General features: G+C 43.9%; 2 protein-coding genes across 2 annotated transcripts; both read right to left on the bottom strand.

The window, feature by feature from the left end:
- Nucleotides 1-3607: 3607 nt before the first annotated feature.
- Nucleotides 3608-8361, bottom strand: HOXC12 (homeobox C12). Its single transcript, XM_035100261.2, has 2 exons — nucleotides 7784-8361; nucleotides 3608-6154 (listed from the first exon to the last, which is right to left on the bottom strand). The coding sequence occupies exons 1-2, from the start codon at nucleotides 8346-8348 to the stop codon at nucleotides 5916-5918; spliced, it is 804 nt and encodes a 267-aa protein (XP_034956152.1). The 5' UTR covers nucleotides 8349-8361; the 3' UTR covers nucleotides 3608-5915.
- A 10655-nt stretch (nucleotides 8362-19016) lies between these two features.
- Nucleotides 19017-24235, bottom strand: HOXC13 (homeobox C13). Its single transcript, XM_035100281.2, has 2 exons — nucleotides 23475-24235; nucleotides 19017-20653 (listed from the first exon to the last, which is right to left on the bottom strand). The coding sequence occupies exons 1-2, from the start codon at nucleotides 24136-24138 to the stop codon at nucleotides 20397-20399; spliced, it is 921 nt and encodes a 306-aa protein (XP_034956172.1). The 5' UTR covers nucleotides 24139-24235; the 3' UTR covers nucleotides 19017-20396.
- Between the last annotated feature and the right edge of the window lie 292 nt (nucleotides 24236-24527).

The raw sequence follows: 24527 nt of genomic DNA, 5'->3' as shown, positions 1-24527 counted from the left end.
TGCTAGGGGAATCAAGTTACCTATCTATACCTCGAGACATCCATAGCCGCCATTATTAGCATTTAAATGGATTTGTGCCGGATTCTTAAGGGGAATAGGGGAACAGTGTGAATATTAGAGGAGTCAGTGAATGTTAAAAGGATCAGGGCCCCATTGTCTTGCAACTTCCCATAGATCTCAATTACTCTTGATGTATCATAGAAATAGTTTCCCTTGAAATGGATATTATATCCTAAAAGGTTCTGGGCTCATATCCACCCCATGTACTGAACTGTATCGAGTTCCAAATGTAGGATGTTGACCTACAAAGGCACTATACCCTATGAACAAAGAAGCAACGTTTTATATCATTCGTGTCATTAAATTTTAGCTCATAGCCCGCTATTATAATTTCTTCCTGGACTTTATGAAGGATTTCCTATTAATTTCGCGCGCGCTCGCGCGCAAACACACACACACCCGGGGCTCCACCCAGTATTTTAAATGCGTGCGATGGGGTCAGAGCTGAATTCAATCGGATGCTGTTGCCGACAAATAAGAGGAGGCTGACCAAACCTGGTACGTTCACCTTTTAAATAATATTATGCACACACAATATACAAATAAATGCATCCCCCATTATCTGTCTCTGCTACCGATACGTATGTGAGTGTAGTTTGGTCAATTGCAGCTCCTGCACACCACAAGCCAAGCAGCCTCTCTGGCGCGTCAATATTATGTATGTTCAGAAGGGGGCGTCGCGGGTTGGGGGGAGGAGAGAGGAGTTAGCAAACTACATCACCAATCTCTAACAATTGCCTTCGCGCAATCGCTTTCTTTCCTTATTGCAGCTAAACCATAAGAACACAGGACCTCTTTGCAATGAAGTGTCTTCTTCTAATAACAGGACTGAAGAAAGCGTAGAGAAAGGACTAGCATACGCTCACACCTATCCTATTCCCACTTACTAAGAGTCGAAGGCGCGAAGGATTCTACAGGGGGATGAGCAGTTCTTGATCCGCTTTTTGGAGATGGTCTTTCCCTCCTCCCCTTCACAATCCACTTATTGATCTTTTAAAAGCTTTTTGGCGTGCGTGCGCCTGCCGGTGTGTGTATTAATGCATTGCTCCAGCCGCCACTAAACTTTATGGTTGAACCGAAGACCTGAAAGGTAGATAAAGTCATTACATGTAAATCTTCCTTTCCAGAGGAAGATTCCGTGTCTCTCTCTCTTCCCCCCCCCATACATACATACACCCCCATCCCCTACCACTCATACAATCTACACAATTCATGAAATTTAAATTGACTCTGTGGAATCGCTGCTATAAAGGCACCTGGCTGGATATTCAGAAGAGAGAATAAAACACCAAGCCAACGGGAGGAATTAAATATGGGCTTATTGAAGAGGATGGAGTGCAAGGCTCGTGGGTTTTTTGTGTTTTGTTTTGGAGGTGGGATATTTGTTTGGTTTTTGTTCAAATTACAAGAGTTGCAGATTTAAATTAAAGTGTATCTTAATTAAAAAAACATCTATGTCATTTAAAATAAATAAATATATTTCTCCTTTAATCCAGGGGAACTTTGTCTTGGCCTCAGCTGCTCCTGAAAAGGGACAAAAAGAAATAGACACTTCTCTTTCCCAGACAACAAAATATCAATAATGATTCTGTTTATAAGCGATGCCATCAAGAGACCCCCTCCTCCAAAAAAACCCCTTATATTCGCATTAAACGTTAACATCCCAGATTCATTTACTCTATCTTCTTGGATTATTATTATTTTTTAAATTATAGGTATCATTGTGCTCCGAGGCATCCCTTACTTTACAACCTATTTTATATATCCACTTAATTATTTTTTTAAGGGAAACATGATCTATATACCGGTACCTCCAAATGTTTCATTGGCTTATTTTTGTGCGCGCGTTACTCTTTTACTAAGGTTGCTCGCTCCTCCAACAGTCAATAGTAAATCACCAACCAGAGGTTTGAAACATTTTATTTATTATCAGAAATCACATAATAATACATTGAAATTATTATTATTATCATTATCATCATCATCATCATTATTATTATTGTGAAACAACTTTTTACATGACTATATAAAGCCGGGGAAACGTGCTATGGACAGACATTTGCATAGGCCCTACATATAATAGCTTGAGGTAAGAAACATTACATATGGACTATATTGCCAACGATGCATATTTAACAACAGCAGGAAACTAGACTAGAGAATAACAAGCGAAGGACCGAGCCACAGACACCGGGAACTAACACAAGACGAACAGAATTCACACGGAATAATAATACTGTACTTCAATGCAATCTGAACGAGAATATTGCATATATTTCAACTTCTTCATTTTCGAATTTTAAATTATCACCCCCCTTCCTTTAAAAAAACCCCTTGAAGTGGCAACTGACAATCGCCTGTTATGTGCAGTTACACACCAAGGAGACTATTCGCAGGACTCAAGATTCTTGCTGGTGGGTTGTGTATTGTATTTCCGAGCCTAAAACTTCTTCGCTGTAGATAGAAATCGCTCTCAGCACGTAAAATATTAACAACAAGACAGTCTCTCCGTCTCTTTCTCTCTGTCTGTCGCCTGCCACAATTTAAAGCGAAAGCTGCGTTATAACATTGCCCCGTAAACGCTCAAAACCCTGCTAAGCCAGTCACCAACCCCTTCCAAAACACAATCTTTTGCCAACACAGCCAGCGTGTAACACGTCACAGCTCTTCAAGAGGAAGCGATGGTAGCAAACCAAGTACAATACTGATAAGTCTGATGCCTCGAACATGTTCCTCCTTTACCGCACAGATACAAGGCTTTCCTTCTATATTTATGCAATACACCTCATTACATTTCAGTTGGGTGAAAGTCGTTATTTTGACGTAAAATGCTGCTGCTTTCTTATTATTATTGGGAAAACTGGGACAAAAAGGATGATGACAGCGCTATCGGCTTAAGAAAAAAATATATATGGATGTCTCTCTCACACGACCCCCCCCCCCCAAATCTATTGCACATAATTGTGACTGGGTACCTATTAGTTTAAAAGCCACTCACAGGCAGAGGCTGCCTCTTATTTTACAAAGGTTAGAGTTTGTAAAGGGGAGGGGTGGTATACCAAAAGGGTGATACTGGGATGGGGGACCTCTCAAAACTCTGGATATTGGGGGGGGCAGGGGGAAAGCGGAATAAAGACAAGAAACGATGGCACAGCCATAGGAAGCAGAGCTAAAGAAAAGGCTGCCAAGGGCGGAGAATGAGCGGGGCGGGGGACACACAGAGGCATTTTAAGGACTAGACGGCATCCTTTGCAGCTCGTAAAGGCAAAGCATTCCTGCCACCGGCCATGACCATGAACGCCGGGACGGGGAAGCCACGTGGTGACAATTGAGTCTGGCCCAGGAAAACGTTGCCTTTGTCATAAAATTAATCCCCTCCGATATAAAAACGAATGAAGCAAAGCCTGTCGTAGCAAAACTCGCCGCTTAGACCGTCTTGACCCCCCCCCCTCACCCTACTTTGCTGTTGTGGCTCATTTGTCTCTTCGTCCAGTTCGCGGCCGCTCTCTCTCACCCCCCACCTCACCCCCGCGACATTTTTTTAAAAAAAGTATGCAATTAGGAAACCAGCAGAACAGAACGAGAATAGGTTCCTGGACCCCGATGGAATAAGTACCAGGAATATCAAGGGAACTTACTCCCAAGTCAATCATTTAACGGGCTGAGAGGGAGAGAGATTCCTGTCGGCTTACTTTGACGGTTGCAGCAAGCCTTGTCTCCCGCCTCCCCGCGCGCCTTCCTCCCCGCATTGAGTGGGAATTTAAGGAATGGGAGTTTAAGCAATGCCCAAGCCTGGCAGAGCTATTAGGAAATCTAATGGTTGTCTGAGGCAGGAGCTGACCGACAAGGCAACCCGCTCTGCGTTTCCCCTTGCCTGCTCTGGGGCTGTTCTGTACCGCGGAAAGTACAAAGGGGAACCGGCGGTGGGGGTGGGAGTTAGACGGATGAATAGATGCGTTGGGCAGAAATTACCGTATATCCCCCAAAGCAGAATGCGTGTGTTTTTGTGGCTGTAGTGGGGGGGGGAATAAGGCGACACACCCCATAAATGTTCAGAGTCATCAACTGCTGCCTATGAAAAATCAGGAATGAAAATAAGTGTGTGTGTGTGAGTGAGTGAGTGTGTGTGTGTGTGAGAGAGAGAGAGAGAATTATTGATTCTTAAGGGAGAACTGCCGTGATTAAAAATAAAAATTAACTAAATATGAGGAAGATTAAAAGAGGGGAGGGGTTGGTGGAGGTAGAGGAGAAACATCTCATTCATTTCGAAAATAGCCACCATTAAAGAAAACGTTTTTAATGCCAGGAGAGATCTCTCTATCTTAGAAGGAGGGAAGCTATTAATAGCTTAATTAGCTCCAAGGGGCTGCCACTATAGTTAATGTATAAAAGGGGGCATCCCCCCCCCACCGCCCCTCGCCACCATCTTGATCATCAATAAACACAGTAGCATAATAAGCGGGACAAAGTCTCCTTCAGTGGAGCTATTATCAAAACACAATTTGAAATTATTGTTAAGCGTTCTGTTCCGCTTATGGGGTGGTGGACAGGGGAGACTCATGCAGGCGGCTTGACTGGACTAGGGACGCGAGAGGGACGCGCAATTCTACACAGGTCTACTCTGAAGTAAGCCCCTCTGCTAAACTCCAGCATGCCAAGGAGTATAGGATTGCAGCTGTAGCCTCTGAAAAGGTTGCATTTTTATAATACCCTAACATGAAAAATCATTTCTCACTTTATGGGGTATTGCATTAACTCGAGGTGGGTCCCCCCCTTTTTTGGTGTTTTGCAGCCCAATCATAGGCGTTGTTTACTTGAAAGTATTCCCACTAGGTACACTAGGTCTAGGTACAGTGGGCATCCTCAGAAGCGTGTGTGTGGGCACAGCCTGCCATTGGAAAAGCCTTGGGAGTAGATGTCTACAAAATTCCATCCTCAGCTCGACTTTCCCCCAGAAGAGCATCCGAGTAAAGCACCCATATATTTTCCCCCCCCCAAGCACGGGGGCAGCCAGCTGAACCTCGAAGTTCCAAATATTGGACACCCCTATTATTATCGAGATAGATACGCTACAAGCCTCTATCTAGGTACTAAACTTTTTTCCGCCCAATGTGCCCTGAAAATAAACCCTGGCAAACATAAAACACTGGCTCGCCATTCTCCATCAGAATGGTTACGGTTGATTTAAGGTGAATGCCACATCCACTTAAGCTTTTACTCCAGAGAATGAAAAATCCCAACACACTAAACCGAGATATATATAGGACAGTATCTTTGCTCCCTGGAATGCTCTCTTGCTGAGGACCGGGTTACCGACCGAACAAAGCCAAAGCCAAGGCAATCGAGACCCTCCCTCACTCTGCCCCACACAAAACAGGGAACCCTGTTGCTTAGAGGGGGAAACCCTACCTGTGAATGCTCGCACACGGATAATAAGAGCGAGAGTGTCGGGCTCAAGACTCACATTCAGAACATACTCAACAACACTGACTGACAAATCTTTGTGAACCATACATTAGAAAAGCCACGCTGATTGATGAATGGGGGGTTCCTTTCTGCGCATTCACATTTGGTTCTTCCCCAACAGGTCCAGAAGTGGAAGAGAAGCATTCCATCCCCTCATACTTTCTCAATCACACACTTATAACGTAGACACGCCAGTTGTTTGATGGCTTTCTTTTTCTTTTTTAAGGATACTGACTTTTGTTGGTTTGTTTTGTCTTAAAGGAAAAAATAATAACAATCTAAACTGGCTATTCAAACCAGATCAGGTAAGAGTCCCGGTACCACCAGTTGTGATGAAGGAGGCCGGAGAGTCTCTGTTTTTTTTACCCGATAGCGGACTTGTCTGAACTTTAAAAGAAGGAAAGGGCTTGCTCTCTCAGGAGGAGTCTTTTCTTTTTCATACGCCGGTTCTGGAACCAGATCTTCACCTGCTGGTCACTCAGGTTTAACCGATCTGAAAGCTCCCTCCTTCTTTGGCGAGTAATGAATTCATTGACCATAAACTCCCCTTCCAGCTCCGCTAGCTGTAGTTTAGAATAGGGTTTTCGCTTTTTCCGGGACCTTGTGTGCATCGGGTACCAGGGAGCACCTAAGAACAGCGTGATGGAAAGGAGATTTAAACACATGGAGGGGAAGAGAGAAAGAGAAAGAAAGAAACGAAAAGAAATAGGGGAGCGGGTAACACTTTAAAAAAGGGAATGCTTTCCCCCCTCCCTTTTTGACCCACATATAATGGCTTGTTCTTTAATAATAGGAGACACAGGTTTCTAATGCCCAATCCAGGAAAGATGCTTTAACTTCGAGAGAAAGGAGGATGGGTGGGAAGAAGACCTTTACATCTGCGTTTTAGATTCCAGGCTCCTGGGCTCCTGTGTCACCACGCATACCACATAAGTCATACATTGCAGGTTTTCGGAACTATTAGGATTTAGGGAAAGACCGGAGATAAAAGCTAGTTAGGGTTCTCTCTCTCTCTCTCTCTCTCTCTCTCTCTCTCTCTCTCTCTCTCTCTCTCTCTCTCTCTCTCTCTCTCTCTCACCGACCGCTGGACTTTTATAACCGGTGGCAACTTTTGCTTATTTATCTTACAGAAAAATAAGCAATCTAAGCTGGCTCTTACAGATCCCGAACAGCCCAAAAGTATCAGCTAGAATGAATGCTAGAGTGTCTCTGTGGTTACCGTGTAAGACCTCAAGGCACCAGATGGGCTGGCATGCCTTAGGTATCCGGTTTGGGAGATGTCAGATCTGAAGTTTAAGGACGAGGAAGTCTCTGTCTTCAGAGCCCCAAAGCCAGATTCTGCAAAGGGAATGAAACGTCTCCAGCAGCCAGGGACACTTCACAGGAGACGAGGACCAACCGGTTCTTGTTCCTGGAAGTGTTTGCTCACCAAAGGATCAGGCACATAACGGGAAGCTTTATGAGAGAGAGTTTGTTTGGGCTGGTTTTATTATTATTATTCTTTTGGCATTGCGTGGAGATATATACTTTTCTTTATAGAACCTTCCCGCTTTTGTATGGGAATGGGCTGGGATGGCGGGAAGGCAAGAATTGGGTTTTGAAAACCAGGGTATTTCTTTTTTTTAAATGCAGAGCTTGATACCTTCCTTAGAATGGGTTTTTACCCAGGGTGGCTAATCTCACCGGGGACAGAAAACCCGTGGAAGTTTAGCCCTCGGAGCCCAGCAGTCAGACTTCTACGAAATCTTCCAAATACAATCACACACCCCTCTACATTTCATTTCTGTTGCAAAAGCTTCACGCACCCAGTGGCAAATTGTCCTGCATGTAGCGTGCCTGTTCAGATTCGGGAGGAGGGTGGGGAGAGAGAGAGAAAGAAAGAGAGGCATGAAAATCTGTCTATCTGGGCCATCGCGATCTCTTTTATGGGATATTTACATGTTTATAGGCTTTTCTTTTAAAAGAAGCAGCACCTAATAAAGCACGAGGCATTTGAGTGCTACCCCTAGTGGCCTCGGCACAAATAGACATGCTTCAGTCCCAGCTGCTAATTTCATGGAATTTATAACAGCAAGAGTCGCGAGCAGACTTTTTCAAGCAAGAGAGAGAGCGCGCGCGCGTAAGAGAGAGAAATAGAGAGAGAGAGAGAGAGAGAGAGAGAGAACACAAAATAAGAATAAAATAAAGAAGAGGCATTGCATAAATTCGCTTTTCTTATACGTATATATATATATTTTTCCTGGTCGCACGTTCTTACCCCCAGCGGAAAGATTGCTTCCTTGGTTGATAGGGGAAACCATTGTGGACGGCTCGCTGGTGGCGCCCTTATTGCCTTCATTGAGTAAGGAGGAGCTGGAGTCTGACTCCAAAGACTGACAAGAGGGGGGATCGTGGGGCACCGCCTCGGGAGCCGGATAGTCAAATTTGCCGAAACTGCCGCTCATTCCATTGGGGATCCCCGATTCGAGAGGCATCAAGGCATTGTCCCTAACCCTCTCTTCCCTTTTGAGGGGAGCGTTCTCGGAGCACGCCTCCCTATAGTAGCACTTGCTCTCTTCCACTCTAGCTAGGTCGCAGGCTCGGCTGAAGGAAGGGTTAATGGACACGGGGCTGCTGAGATAGGGCTGGGGGTATCCGTTGCAGGGTTCTGAGGATGCCCAGGGCAAAGAACAGACATTGTCCCTTCTTGGGTAGGAGAGAGACGGCAAGCCGGGCAGCTGTCCTCCGGAGGCTCGGAAATTGGGGAAATAGAAGGTGTCTCCCGTATGGATGTTCACCAACGGTCCCACAAACCCAGGATTAAGGAGATTATGTTCGCCCATTTCCGCGGGCCTGACCAAGAGCTTCTAGTTTATTGCTATCTGACATTAAACATAGTTAAACCTAAAGGTCCACCCTATTGGTCCGCAGGGGTCACGTGGGCGCCAACTTGCGTTGGAGAAAGGGTGCCACCCACCTTTAGCAATTTGAGACAAAACAAAACACTAAGTTCTGCCTTTCGGTTTTTTATATGCTTTTTTAAAAAATCATAAAACATTTTATAAAATAAAACAACGGGCTTTAAGCACTGGCCTGAGAAACCCAAAGCCCTGTAAAATATATATATATATTGTTCCCCCCCTCCCTACTTTAAATAAATGACACCCTTCTCCCCCAGCTGCGTTTAGGGTCCCTTCAACAGCTGGCAAAATTAAGCAATTTTCTCATTAATTAGTTCCTTTATTAACTAAAACAGTTGAAATTTACAATATCTCTCAATAAATTACTACTAGATATTGTGTCATATAAAGTTTACAGGCTCTTTAAGGAGACGAATGAGTCTAACCGCAACAGGCTCATATTTACAGATGATAGGGCGAAAGAGTTTTTAAATCTCTTCAACATTTCCACCTTTAACAGGGCGGAGTGCGGGTTACTTCTGCCTCTGCACCACCTCCCCCCTCCCCAAATTCTGTTTATTTATTTATTTTTTAAAAGCAACCCAACAGCCTAATTAGGGTGAATTTGTGGGTCCCCCCCCCTCTCTCTGTGTGTGTGCGTGCAAACATCCCCACGGTCAATTTCTGAGGGCTTTAAAAAGGAATGATCACCCTTATGAAAATTAGATACATTAAAACAAAGGGAACTGGCGGGGGGTGGGCGTCGTGTTATCCGCTCCGCTCACCTGAAATAACCGTGAGGAGGACGCGTTAGCGGACCTTCAGTTAGTACCCACTCAAAGTGGCACGAATCGGTCCTTTCTAAAGCTCTGAGCTAGAGGCGGGAGGGAGGGGACCCCGAAAATAAGAACTGGTTATGTCTAGAAGAGAGACTGCTGGGGGCGTACTCTTCAGAAATCCGATCTACTGTGTCGGAGAGATCTCGCTTTGAGAAAGGAACCTTAAAAGGCAATCCCGATTTAGGAATGATCAGAACTAAGCTTCTTGGAGAACAAAGGGAAGAGGGGTTATCTTACGGGAAAGGGGTGTGTGTGTGTTATATATTTATGGGGCCTGCATCCCATGCCGCCCCCCCAAAAAAGAAGATCGGAGGAATTTTCTCTGCTACCAACTTCCAAGACTACAGAATTCGACGACAAATTACCGTAAATACTCATGTATACGTAAAAACTGATTTGTCGGAGGTCTTGTCGAAGGCACCAAACCCTCGACACCCTACCCCATATAAGCAAATCAGCATGAGGAATGGACGGCTACATACCTTTATCTTTATTTTTATTTAAACAATAGCAACCTACCCCCTATATTGATGCGCAAAAACCCGGTGTTATTGAAATCCCTCGGAATACATTACCCGGGACTTCCTTTACATTAATGGCTACTCCCCCTTCTCCCGACACGCTCCGTACTTTAGCTCTGCCAGCGATGTAGGAAGGGGGGAAATCACGTGTTAATCAAATAAACACTTTTCTTTCCTAGTTCTATTAAAGGGCCAGCTCCCTAATACCCCAAATTTCCCTTCCAACATGCTCCTCATACACCTATGTGTAAGTGGGCATCCTTTTCTGGCAGATACGTACCTTAATGTGAGAGCTTTGTATCCGGCTAAACACTGTTAACCCGTCATTATTTAAGGTTAGTACATTATTATTATTATTATTTTAAAAAATTCAGGTGCCGTTCTTTGCACTTCTTTGATTTTAAAAGGAGATAGTGCATATCTCTTGACGTTTTACAGCCAGCAAGCGCATCGAGTATAAATTTGGACCTCTTTTGCGGGGAAAAATAATAATCGTTCTTTGTTTTAATCTTCTACCTTACATTCTCTAGCAGTCTTCGTGGCTTTGTTCTCTTATCGCTACCGGAACATTAACTTTTGCCTCGCGGAGACATTTTAATCCTTCTTTCACTCGCTCTAACAGCGAGGGGAAGAGATAACAATAGTTGAAGAGGCACCGAGGTTTTCCATCCAATATCACCGTATGGTTTATATATTATGAGATAACGCCCCACCCTAACAAGAATAAAGAGAGAGAGTGAGAGAAACCCAGATTATTCTCGTTGGCAGCAAGTCTCGAACCATCTTAAAACCCAAGAATAAAAACCTGGTGGTATCTCTCGGTTTGGCTCCATTTGCGGGCTGCAACCGTGTCCACCGCTAGACCTTTTCAACTCTGGTTGAATTCAGTGGACTAGAAGCCGGTTGACTGTGTCAAGTCTGCAGCCCATAACATCAGGAAAGCAGGTTCACAGGTACACAGCGTGACACGTTGATATATTTCTGGCCGGTTTAACAATGATAAAGGTTTATTAGTATTATTTTATTTGAAAACACCGCCCCTCCTCATTGCACCCTTTGCAGCGGTTCACACTGGAATAAATGATGTCGGAGGTCCAAAAGAGGCAATGGGAGGAGGGGGAGAGAGTCTCGGTGACGGTGTTTAAAGTCTCCAGGTTTCTGTGATAATCTATTTATTGCCAGTAAGGATGCCCATTTCGGTGGGAAAATAATGACGATAATAATAATCTGACGGTTATTGTTGTCTTTTCTTTTCTTTTTTAATCCACCCCGTTTACTTGCAGCAAGAGAATGTAATTACTTTACTGCGGTCCTTAAAATAAAACATTCTAAAGACTCGACTAAGGCTTCTTCATGAATAATTTATATTACTAATTTAGAAGAGGAAGGGAGGAATATATTCTTTTGGAGGGAATATACATATCAGACTCTTTCTTGAGGGATTCAGGGACCCAGCTTCATGCATTTCTATGTGCACGACGCATTTTTTTTTAAAAAAATACTATCACATCAAATACCCTAGACCTCCCCCCAACCCCCCCGACATACAGACATTCAACAACAGCAGTAGCTATCGAGATTTTTTTTTTTAATACTAACAGGCCTGAAATCTACCATGAAGGCATAACGTTAGGTAGGAGAGAAATGTTTCGAAATTTCCCCCCATCGTTTTTGGAAGCGCCTGTCTTTGATCTAAAGGCATTTTGGGTATTTCTGCAGAACCGGCGGAAGGCTCCTTTAACGATCCTTTGAAAATGGGGTGCTTACAGAAAGTCGAATCCGAGCCGAGATAGAGCTCGAGCCAGTTCAAGGTCACTGTCTAGTGTATTAAATGGGCTCTACATCTTATGCAAATGACTGTCTTGAAAGAACACCAGCTCTTGCCAGAGAGTGAGAAAGGGAGACAGAGAGAAAAAAGACCCTCACTGGTGCGGGGGGACAGCTCGCTCTTCCCCATCGACTCTTTCCAAAGCTTTGTTCCAATGTTATCTTCAGCATTCTAAGATCTGCAATAAAGTGTATATTTCTCTCTCTCTCTCTCTCTCTCTCTCTCTCTCTCTCTCTCTCTCTCTCTCTCTCTCTCTCTCTCTCTCACACACACACACACACACACACACACACACACACACGATTATACTCCCTATGCCCTCAACTTCTCCCTTTCCTTATTTTTAGATTTCTGCTTCCAGCAGCTCTTTACCACCGCCTAAGCTTCTCCCTATTAAAACCCCCGCAAGTTCATATAGTACCATCCCATACCTGATTCCCCAAAATGTTGTTTAAAATTACATTGAAAATGGATTTGGGAAGACCTGACAGTTGCTGCAAGAAAATACAATTGAACTTAACCTTCTAGTGGAAAATTCCTTTCACTAACATAAAAAGTATACCGCCTTCTACTTCCCCCGCTTCCTTTTTAACACCCAATTGACATAGTCTTAACTTCTCTTTTGTATGTTACCAGGAAAAATCCACACTCCGCCTGCAGTCCTAATTTAATTGAATGGCTTCATCACTAAAATTATTTTTTAAATAAAAAAATAAACAACAACTCAGACCATCTACTGACATCGCATGCATTTCATTCCATCCTTGAAAATGTCCTTTTTGAGACTAACAGTATATATTAATTAAGAGTGGACTTTACAAGTGGTCTCTAAAAGTTGATAAGGACCACCAATGTTTATGGAAATTATTCTATTTTAGCTATCTGAGTGTGAAAGCTTGAATAGATCAAATTGGATAGTTCTGATGAAATGCAGACGGGGAGAAAAGATGGAAGGGAATAACAGAATGAAATAGTTACAGCAAAAGAAATGCAGAGAGAGTAAATCCTTTGGAAAGCATACATGAAATTAGATTTAAAAGCGTTTTGCATGGACTTTGAAATCAAATTAGAAGTTCCGTCTATAGAGTCTCTCTGTGCATTGAGGAGTTAAATGCTTATGATGCAGCTACATTTTCCCCAACACTGCCAGCAGAGGCTATCATTCTCCTGCTGGATTTATGTAAACAACTGCCTGCATCGTCAGTGAAGCAAAAGTATATCCCATGGAAGGCGAAGAAAAAATACTTATAAGGGTTTCCTTTGTTTGGAGGGATGTTGATCTATATCTGTATATCGTCCTGCCTTGTTGTGCAATGTGCTTTTATGGAGCAGAGAAATCAATTTAATTCCAAATACATTGAAATAAATCTCACTGCTCTCAACTGGGCTCACTTCCAAGCAGAAAACTTTGGATCTCCAAACGTTTTCTCAAACTTTTGTTAAAGGATGACAAAATAAAGCAATCTAAGGCAACTCTCTCTCTCCCTCTCTCTTATTCTCTCTCTCTCTCTCTCATAGATCTATGGATTTATGGAACACATCGTTTTACTTCACTGGTATGGTGTGCCTATCTCATCCTCTTTTATTAATAAAATAATTCTAAATGTAATTTCCTGGACTGAGGGTACGAAAGAAGGAATATGATGAAGAGCACAGCGACTTAGCAACTTACCTCAGCTTATAGCATGGTGTGAGAGCAAGCTTCCCCTCCCTCCGTACAAAACAGCAACTTTAAAAACTTTAAAAAACAACAACTTCAAGTGCAAGTGATACATGAGTAGGAAATGGGAAAATGGCGGAAAGAGGCCATTTTTACTATAAAAGGCCATAGTTAAGAAGCTACTCAAAGCACTTAATACAAAGGAAAGAAAAGGCTAAACCTGGGAAGCTTCCTTTTCATGCCTTTATTGTTGGTCATTAGGCCGTCTGTCTAGACTTGAAATGACACCTTGTTTATCTGTAAGCAAGGGACACTTTGGAGAAGATCAGCCCCCGAGTTGCTGCTAGAAGATCAAGTCCTGAGTTGTTGCAGGAAGATCAAGGCTCTAGCCTTGTTGAGTATTATGCGCGAACCTCGTGATGTCAAGGTCAAATAGGCCGCATAGTCACGGTCAAGGCTAGCCCAGCAGTGACGTTATAGGGTTCCCATCCAACACCAGCGACCAACAAACTTACTCAGCACAAGGTGAACGGTGGGGAAAATGGGAAGGAGAGGGAAAACAAGACCATCTTCCATGTCTGTGAAATCCACTGACAACCCCGCCTCCTAACTCCCCACCCCCAAAAGGTTGAGAATTCTGGGGTGCAAGTACATTAATTAGATTACAAACAGGTTCCAGGCCCACAGCACTGGCAGTCAATGTTACTGGCAGGTTTGTCGTAGACTAGGCTTCACTTTTTTACAATATCTTTTCTCCTTCCTCTTCTTCCTCACCAATTCTGTCTCCCCAAAGATGGTGAAGGTTGTAGAGACACGAGTGCTTCTTTACGATCACAGGTGCCTGTTAAAGTTTAGAGAAGGAAGGAGAACAAGAGGAAGTAAACTTTATACAGCCGTGAGAAAAGTAATGGCGGAAACGGACCTAAGCGGGTACCATAACATGATGCAGAAATCTTTTGATTTCCTCGAACCCTGATCCTTAAGGTATCTCTTTTATTAGTGGAAGGATAGAAGGGTGGATAGATGGATGGAGACAGAGACAGACAAACATATATACCTATAGGAGAGTGCGTGTGTTCGCCTGAGCAAACGCTTTATTCCAAGCACTTTTAATATTTTTATAAAGTTTCTCCATTTGTGTACATTGACTCTTTAGACGCCCATATTCCCTTGAAGTCAGCAGCCAGTGTGCCTGGTGTTGGTGATTCTGGGACGCACTTCAACGCCCTCAGAATGAAGTTGTTTCTGGTTTCACCCATTGATCACTTTCATACAACTCTTCTCCGGATTGCGACACTTAGGATGCGGCAGGAAGTGAGGTGAGTTCTGGTACAATTCAAAGCAACACAATTCTGCAGCGCCTTAAAAGACACTGTTGCTGAAGCCCTTTGTAGACTCCACTTCGGGAGATACTCTCAAGGGGTCACCTAAGTTGTTGTATAGGTAATAAACATGGATATACAGAGGTGCCGAGCGAGTTTTATGAAGTGGGCCTCCCAAAGCTAAGAAAACTCGACGCTAGTCCAAGACACAACACATTTCTATGCAGATCACAGATGTACTGTACATTTAAAATTATTGGGTGTGGGTGTTTAAATTCAGTAAATATGGGGAGAGAGCGATATAGTGGTCCACAGAAGATCCTATTCCCATCTAGGAGATGCAATTGAATGGTCTGGAAGATGCCAAGAGCCCTCTTTTGGCTGTAACATCTCGAGTTATTATGAACTCCGAAAGATCAATGAAGCCCCTTTCCAATTAGCCTGGATCGAACTGATAGCGATTCGGGTTTGAGTGAAGCAGGATGGAGAGAGTTGCCACCCCTCCAATTGCACGGGGCTGGACCCAGGGATGCCGCCCTGTGTCCTTCTCAACTTAACCCAAAGCAAAGTGCTCAACAAGATCTGAAGAGGAGCGACTGGATCTGCCAACCGGCCAGTGTGTGAAGTTGGTAGGAGTCGCACCCCGATCTTCAACATACTTAGGTGGAAGTAAGGGTGCCTTTAAATGTATCCTCGAAGTTAACATTAAAGGGAGATACGTGAATCGAAACCCACCACAGCATGCAAAGCCTAAGGCTGCGATCCTGTGCATGGTTCGGAGTGAGCCACATGGAAATCACTAGGGATTTGCTTCCGAGTAAGCACACATAGAATTGGGTTGCTTATTCCTTCAGTCAATGGGTCTGAACTCCCAGTTCATCATTCAAAAGATCATTTATTTTGAAAGGGTTTAGGGGGCTAACTTCCCTTTAAGTAATTTGCAGAATGAAGTGGAAACCAGTTTTAACAAGAAAACCCGAGTCTGCAATGATAGACACGCTTACCTAGGAGTGAGTCCGAGTGAACTCAGTGCGTCTTACTTCTGAGTAGACATGGATAAATCAGCTTCAAGAACTCGGGCAGGATTTGATGGGCAACATTTAGTGCTGTTGCCTCACGTCCTCCTATTAACTTGGAGGGGATGGCGGATAGAAGAGCCATCTAATACGTTTGTAAACCGCTTCGAGGTATTTTCCTACAATCTAGCGGTATATAATCTGTATGTAATAAAGTAATCAAAAACTAAATTTCATCAGGAGCTCAGAGAAACTACAAAAGTTTCGTATTTTGCGGGGAGGGGAAATGTTTAAATGATACATTTTGCTCTCTTTCCCAATTTAAATTCTTTATTTGGCTGTTGACATTGTTTTTAGACATAAAGCGCTTTCTTTCAGACATAAGAAGAGGGAACAAGCCGAAAACAATAACCAACTCACAATAAGAAGCAATCAAGTCTGTAACTTGAAAGTAACGAGCAGTTCTTATATGCACAACTTAGTTAAACTGGAATCGTTGGATTTAAGCAGATACACAGTCCGATGTACAGGCCAGCTAAGCTAAAAAATTGTTTTTTATTAGTGGAAACTGAAGACAAAATGGCGTCGCTATCTCAATATCTAGGCTTAAAGGGGTTGCGAAATCAACTGCTGTACCGCCTGAGCGCCTTGCACTGACCACATCGCAACTTCATCCCATGGAAGTATATTTAGGCTTATTGGCTTGCTCTTAAGTCACCACGTTTAGGTTGGGTCTGCAATCAATTGCTTTTGGGTTATATCAATAGTAGATTCAGTTGCTTAGGTTAAGGGGGTCCAAAAGCATACTATTTGAAAATCAATTGGTCTTGCCTGTTAAAAAGGGGGGGGGCAGGGGCACGATCTACTCTAGCTAAACACAGCATAGTTAAATCCCGTGAACTGGCATATTCCATCCTAAAGAGAACAATTTTCAATTGGAATAAAATGGAACTTTTTGATCAATGCATTTAAAAGATGGAGTCGTGGGCTTGTGGAAAGAGGGAGAGGTAATGGAACTCCAGTAAGCAGCAATTCAGATACCCTTCCTATTACCCCATAGCGGGACCCTGCTATAAGAACTCTTTGTCCATGCCCAGGGGTCATAACTGACTAAACTGGGCCAGACGAGACTGAATTCCATATGAGGAGAGTCATGGTATTCTATCTTAATGGGACTTGACTTGAACAGAGCGATATCTTTAGATCTCCCAAACTCAGGAGGGGTTCCTGCCCATATATATTTCCAGATTTTTTTTATTATCATTGTCAAACCCCAAATCCCAGCTGAGGTTAGGAAACTTGAACTGATCTATTTTTCACCTTCTACCTGGGTTTTAAAAACAACCGCCAAAGGACCCAACTCGGGCGAATATTTATAGTTTCTATATTTAAGACGGGAAGGGCGTGTCCAGTGCATTTCTCTTCGAAACCAGAAAGAGAAGGGGTTGTCTTAAGAGTACTTCTACACTACGTACCAAGAACATGAAGAAGGCGGAAGCGGGGTGAGGGGTGGGGAAGATCTCAGAAATTGAAGAGTTCGCAACAGATTGGATGAGTTGAATTCAGGGCCTGTTTGATTTTAGTGGAGGGGAAATGAGAATCCAACCCAGTCTTCTCTTGGCCATCTTTACTTGTTGTGAGTGTGGTGGACCTCCATAAAACATGATAGACAATCCATACGCTGTTGAATACATGCAATAATGTTATAAGGTTCTGATCATTAGAGGTCATCGAAGAGTCTACTGTGCGTTGGCGGAAGGGGTCATATGTTCTTGGGCCTAATTTACAGAAAGTTAAGTGCCTAATGCCATCATTCTGTGAATTCGTCCTTGGAAATGCATTAGGCACATTGATATTGGTCAGGCTTTCCTGCTACCGGTAGTAGTAAACACAGAATTAGGTCTTGGATGCAACAAGTCCCGTAAGATTCACATACCCCATTTAACTTACTCTGAATGGTCTTCACATAACAAAGGTTTAGGATATTAGGTACCTAATTAACCTGTCCTGCGCCCCCCTTTGCAGTGCAGACAATGGATAACAACCCGGAGGCGTTGGGGGAGCTTGATCCACATAGATTTTTAAGGGAATTGAAAAGTGAGCATAGCAGTACACAGGATCGTGGCCAGGAAGGGATTCCGTAGGACACACAACACATTCAAAAAACATCTTGGGATACCTTTAAAAGGTACTCGAATCTACCTTCCTACCTATCCGCCCGCACTTGACTGTCAGCGACGGAACACTCTCAGGACCGGTTGTACGGGACACCGGTGACTCCATAGGCACTCAATGTACGTAAAACCAACATTGGCTTAGCCTACATCGCTTTCAAAGCGTTTGCCGCTGACAATTTTACGATGTAATTAATTGGAACAAATATTAAGGAGGGTAGCCCTTGCCTAAGGAAACAAAACTAGTAACTACTGGTACTGGATTTAAGAGATCTTTGGATTTCAAATGAGCTTTTTTTGATCTGGTACTTCCCTCCTTACTTATTTAATATGCAAGGTTTAGCGCTAACTGAGAGCAGATGCACTTTTGGAAATCAAGACCTTTCCAGCTCGACCCTACGGGTATTTACTCAGGAATAAATCCCACCGGGTACCACGGGATTTATTCGCAAGTAAGAATATAAGAAGTTTGGAGCCTTGCTCTGCTTAGGACTCTGGTTGCGATCCTATACACCCTAAACAGGAAGCATGTCTCACTCAGCTCAGTGGGACTTACTGCCGAGTAGGCCGCCTGCCTCTTATTCGAAAATCAGTCCTAGCATCTTAAACAGGACGTGCTCCGGAATGAACACGCACATTGCTACAACCGCTCTCAGGAGACGGTAGTTGAACTCGTTGAGGCAAAGGAGACCTTTTCAAAGTACTGTACAGCTTTCTGTGGCAGGGCAAGGTCGGGTGGTTTACTGGTCCTTCAGCAAAGTAATTTCCCATAAAGATATGAAGTCAAATGCCAGCTTCGCTTGCTACAGCACCTATCAATGAGGTGTGCTGCTCCATCTGCGTGTGGCTCCCTTTCCTAGCTATTCTAGTCCGATATTTGAAACAACCCTTGAAAGTCTTCTAAGCTCATCTCACAACATATTCAATACCTCCTATGAAAAATGTTAAAATATCCACGTTAGTTTCTTCCTCTCTCATTGCCCTGCAAATGTTCTCATCGCATCACCTTTATCTCAGTAGATTTCAGTGAAGTCGGCTGTACATGGGAGGAACAGGCTAGGATCCTATGTGATCCACTTATAAGTCACTTATCTAAACGTGTTTTTTAAAATAAAAACAAACAAACAAACCAAAAAACAAACAAGCCTGGATTGAAAAACCAACCCAGTTTGTACTGCAAGCCTTCTCGACGCATGCTTTCCTCCTGGAGTAGTCCTATTGACAACAATGGAATTACTCTTGAGGGAGCAATGTGAGAATCCGAGTCCTTTTTTTCTTCCTATGGAAAAAGCCAGATTGGATTGCGGATCAGTCTGCGTAAATCTGAACCTTTCTTTAAAAATTAAGGGGTGGCGGTGATATCAACTCCCCACTTCTCCTAGTATCAAAAAAAATAAGGTCAGCTAGCCATATGAGTTTTCCGAGGCAGAAAAAAGGGGAGGGGGGAAGAAAGAGAGAGATTTATTTTTAAGAAATGTATTCTGCATTCAGTACATATCATTCGGACACCACATTATATACATATACAAGACATTTTTTTCTTTAAAAAAAATGGATCGCTTTAACATGGAGAAAGAACACTGCTCTTTAGTGACTGATAATGGGTTGAGGGGGGACAACAGAGCAACGTCGCGCACTTTCCATACTGTCGATGGAGAATAAACATTCCAGGCTTTTTGGCGGAAACAAACAAACAAACAAACAAACAACAACTCAACCTAAGTGAGAACATATTCCAGAAAAGGTAATAACAATAATAATAATAATTAGAGACCCGATCCTCCAGCATTAAGACTTGGAAATCCCATTTATACCCAAACTTGATTCCCTGCCCCAGCTATGAAAATCAAGCCGATGAGGAAGTGGCTATAATCGGCTGGATCGTGCCCTAGGAATTACACAGCCACAGTGTCACTTTAAATTCAGAAGTGACTTCAAATTGTTGGCGTGCAATACGGTATAATATCAGGAACACAGCAACAACAAAACATTCAGGGTAGCAGCCTTATTATTATTTTTCATTCATTTTTTTAAGGTCCACGTTTAAAAACAAACAAAAGAAATCTAGGGTTTATTCGCTGGATCCGCTGTCAATACCTTCTTCACAGATATATATATATCTATTTCTATATATATATATTTTATCTATTTAATTTTAATTATTATTATTTTTACATCATCAGAGACAGAAACAGCCAAAGAAATGGAAAATCTTTGTTCAGCTGCAAAGGGAGAGGCTTGGACTATAATACAGAGCTACAAAATAACATTCAGGATTCCAACGTAGCAAATCTACATATTTGTATGTGTGTGTTCTCCCCTCCCTGTTTCTCCACCCCCCTCCTTGCTAAATGTGCACATTGAAAACAATACAGTATCAAAATGAATGTTTAAAAGGGGCGACCGGATTCACAGTTCGAGACGGCAATGCATGGACAAAATATACCGAAGATGGCGGTTTAATGCCCGCCCCCTCCGCCTAGGTGTTTTTAAATAATCAGATTATTCAAAGAGTTCGAATGCGTGTTCTTATTTATACAAATTTACCAGATAAATATTTGCATTTGTTTGTTTCTCTCCCCCTTTCTTTTTTAATTTTATCTTTTTTTTCCCTCCGGAGAGATTTCTTTGTCAGGTAGCGTGAAGGTGAGGTGTCTTAGATTTGCTAACGACTTTTTTCTCTTTCACCCTGCGGTTCTGAAACCAGATAGTGACCTGGCGCTCGGAAAGGTTAGTGGTCGCCGAAATCCTTCTTCGCTTCTCTTTGGTAATGAACTTGCTGGCGGCGTATTCCTTTTCTAATTCTTTCAGCTGGATTTTCGTGTAGGGGACTCTTTTCTTTCGACCCCTACGGTAGCTGCTCACTTCGGGCTGGAGAGGTACCACATCTGTAAAGATGAGGAGAACAGGAAAGGGGAAAAAAGCAGGAGAGAGAGAACGTGGAAGGAGAGAGAGAGAGAGAAAGTAAGAGAGAGAGAGAGAGAGGGTGTATGTTACATTAAACAGCATCTGCTAAACTAACTGGACAATGCCTGTGCCAGACATTATGGAGAGAATAGAGAGAGAAATAAGAAAAATGAGTTGTGGGGAAAAGGATATAAATTAGAGGAAGAGGGGGAAATGTGAAGAGGAAAGAGTGAGGGAAAGAAAAAGCGGGAGGCATAGCTGCCAAGTTATCCCTTTTTAAAAGGGATTTTCCCATATGCTGAATAGGCTTCCTCGCGAGAAAAGGGAAAACTTGGCAGCTATGGCGGGAGGTGCTGGGACAGGGATGGGCCGGCCAGCTGGCTGACAAAGTATTAATATATTAGCATTGGGGGGGGGATTGCTACTATTCCAGGCGATATTTGTCCAGGACAGATATAAAGAAGGAGCACCAAGTCACGGATCAGGCATTTCGCAAGCACAGCACCCTTAACGTTAGCTCCAAAATTAGTAAAAATTGGAGACAGAATCTAACCTTCAGCTCCTCACTCCCCTTCTAAGCATCCGGTCAATTTTAATCTGTCGTTTTAAAAGACAGATCCTCTGATAGCCTAGACAACCTCATTAATTATGCTAGCTTGTAGGATCCGGGTAGGGGACATGGTGAGGGGAAGCAGCCGTGTGTGTGTGAGAGTGTGCGCGTCTGTGTTGTTCTAGAGACGCTCCACACTGATTGATCTATGCAACACAAGGACCATCTGCAAGCTTGAAGGACCTTGAACTAGCCTTTCCACATCCTTTGTCGCTTATGGTAGAGGCTTTAAATAAAATAAAAGGGCCCAGCGGGTTTTTTTTTTGACGGTACTCACGCTGTTGAGAAATGTTACCCACCTACTCCTGGTCCAGAACAGGCTGGGGAATCAATGAATTCTCATCACCCTTAATGTATTCGGTCTTCTCCTTAATAGCTCCTTATGCTGTCTATGCCAATTCTTCATGATTAACTTGCACATCAAGTCCCTCCCTTCCCATGGCTTCATGATCTAAAGATGCAGGCTTAAGACTCAATACTAAATAAAAGTGGTTTGCGGAATAATAATACCTAATATAAACACTGAAAAAAGGGGGATCTCTGTCGAAGCAAAGCGAAAATCTCTCCAGTTACCCCAACCGGTCTGTTCCATAACAGATATAAAATAAAGAAACAGCCTGGACTGCTTTTGAAGACACACTTCTCCCTGAGACTGCACTTCCTTTGTTTCTAAGAAGTGTCTATATAAGCAACATTTACTGGGAATCCTATTAAGGCCCAAGGATAGGAAAGCAAGACAAAATTGTGGTTCACACTACTGCGAGCGCGCTGTCTCTCACACACCTCTCAATGTTTGGGAATTGGTGTATGGGGGCTTAATAATATTATCAGGGCTATACAAAAATGGGATCAGAATAAATAAGGAAATGGGGCGGGTTGGGGGGGGGGGAGAAGAGAAGCTCATTTGCAATGTCTTCCACCTTCCTCCCGAGCAATAGTAACTCACGGAGCAGGTCCTTCCAACCTCAACTACATTTTAGCCAGGCGGCTGAAAGCAATCGAGATGGGGAAAGTCATCTCATGATAGGAATCCCATGGACCTCTCTCTCCCACTCGCCGAACCCTCCCTCCAGCTTCCGCAAAGAAGTCTCAATGCCTTCTTAAAAAAGAAAAGAAAAGGCGCGGGTGGGGACTTTCCCCCTGCCATCAACCCTTCCAAGCTCTGACACCAATATGTGGCTGCAACACAGTTAAGATCTAGATGATAGGCCTTCTCTCCCACACTCGCTACATTCTGATTCCTCTTCCCATGGAAAGGGAAAACCCATCATGCAACGCTCTGCGCAGGCATTGTTGGCAAGCCCTGTCTTATCCGATGGGGCATCCCCTCTCCAGTATTCCTAAGATAAATGTGTGTGTGTTCTCCTCCTAACCCCACCCCCTTATTTATTTATTCCCCCGGTTACTTTATCTTAATCTCTTCGCTCCAATCCATCCATTCGAATCATTAAGAGGGGCCTGCTTATTGATTACAAGGTGGGGACCCCAAGAGCAAAGGAGACGTCCGTTGGTCTTTCATCTTTCTCCCTCTCCCTCTCCTTCTCGCTCCCTCCCTCCCTATTCTAAGTGGTAAGGCAATAAGATAAGCCCGGAGCACTCCCAGCGTTCAGGGTTACTCTCAGGCTGTCACTCATTCCAGATTTCTAACCAGAGGCAAAAGCATCGCCTTATTTCTCGTTCTCTCCCCACTCGTCTTACAAGGTTCATTTGTAAGATTCATGTCACTTGACAGCTACTTCTGTAATTGCAATATGATTTACTGTACCTTTCCGAAAAGCCCAGCCTTTATTAGTAAAGAGAAAGAGAGGGAGAGAGAGGGCGAGAGATGCTACCTCTTCCTATGTTCTGAAATTTAATTTAAAATATTCAAAGCGCGGGCGGAATCAAAGAAAAAGATAGAGATCCAGGTAAGGGAGCCAACGCAGTGAGGGAAGGAGGGGCACGCACGCACATACACAGACAGACACAGGAGTGCAGCTGCCAAATTGGCTGCGAAAGCACCCTGGAGCTCCAAGGTACAGTATGTATCTGGATATGAGAGCCGGCTGCTTTGTTTCACCTTCTTCCCCATACGTGCCCATGCAAGCGTCCCAAAGCCTATTTTACCTGGGCGGTTAAAGATACAGTATAGCATATGCACGCGATCATGCCGGAGCAAAAAAGCGCAGAAGTCGATCTCAAGAGCGCCCTACCTGGGAAAGGTGATTTCCAGAGATGGGTAGACTGTGATTGCTCCTTCGAGCAATAGACCTGCCCGTCCCAACCATTAGAAAGAGCCCAGTGTTGGTATCCTTCCATGGGAAGCAGCGCGTCGTGTCTTGGTTCTGGGTGGCCACTGATACCTGGAACCACTGATACGTCCAAATAACCAGGAACCGCCTGGTAGGAGCTGGCAAAGCTCGGGTAAAAAGCAAACTCTTTGGCCCTTGAGGATAGTTCTTCGCTGGGGAGGGAGCCGCTGGGCTCGGGGTATTTTTCAGCTGGGTGGTACGAACAAGGCTTCTGTTGTAAGTTCACGTTGTGGGAATGGGACAATCGGCATCCGTAGTAGCTGCCTCCAAAAGGATAGCCGTAGCCCAAGGTGGCGTTGGAAGAGGCTGGTGGCGCGGGGCACTGCCTGGCGGCATCTGGAGCAGGTATATCCGTGTAGACAGAACCCTGGTGAGTCCCAATGGTGCTGGAATGACGACCCAATACCGGGTGACTGATTAAATCCCTGCAGTGGGTCGCTGGGCAGTTCCCACTTAGCCCTTCCATTGCTGGGATTTTATTCTGGTTATTTTCATTCGGGTTCTCCTCATACACGTACATGAAGGTATCCGCCCAGCGTGGATGCAAGATCAGTGAAGTCGTCATATCATGGTCTGCCCGAGCTTTTTAAAACTCGACTTCCCAAAGAGAGACACCTAATTTCCCCAACATATTGTTTACGCAGGAGCATGCGCAGAGGCAGCGGGATGGGTTCGGTTCATTAAGAAATCCGCCGGGCCACGTGACCTGTAAATAGCTCTCGCTGCAGTTAGCTCGGCCATGTGATCCTCCGGCAGCCCTATCACCTTGTTCCTCTTGGCTTGGGGAAGAGAGCTGCGAGCTCCCATTGGTTATCTCTCCGCGACAGAAACAGAAATCCTTAAAGGCAAAGGGAGACACCCATTGATTGTAAAGAGCGTGGGGAAATAAATAAGGGGAATGTGGGTGTTTAAAATTTGGCCGACACAAAGAGATTGCGATATGCCATGCTAGAA

The sequence above is a fragment of the Zootoca vivipara genome, chromosome 2, assembly GCF_963506605.1.
Source record: "Zootoca vivipara chromosome 2, rZooViv1.1, whole genome shotgun sequence".
In the NCBI taxonomy this organism is placed as follows: domain Eukaryota; kingdom Metazoa; phylum Chordata; class Lepidosauria; order Squamata; family Lacertidae; genus Zootoca; species Zootoca vivipara.
The sequence above is the reverse complement of the archived record's forward strand: the minus strand, read 5'-3'. Positions and strand labels throughout refer to the sequence as shown.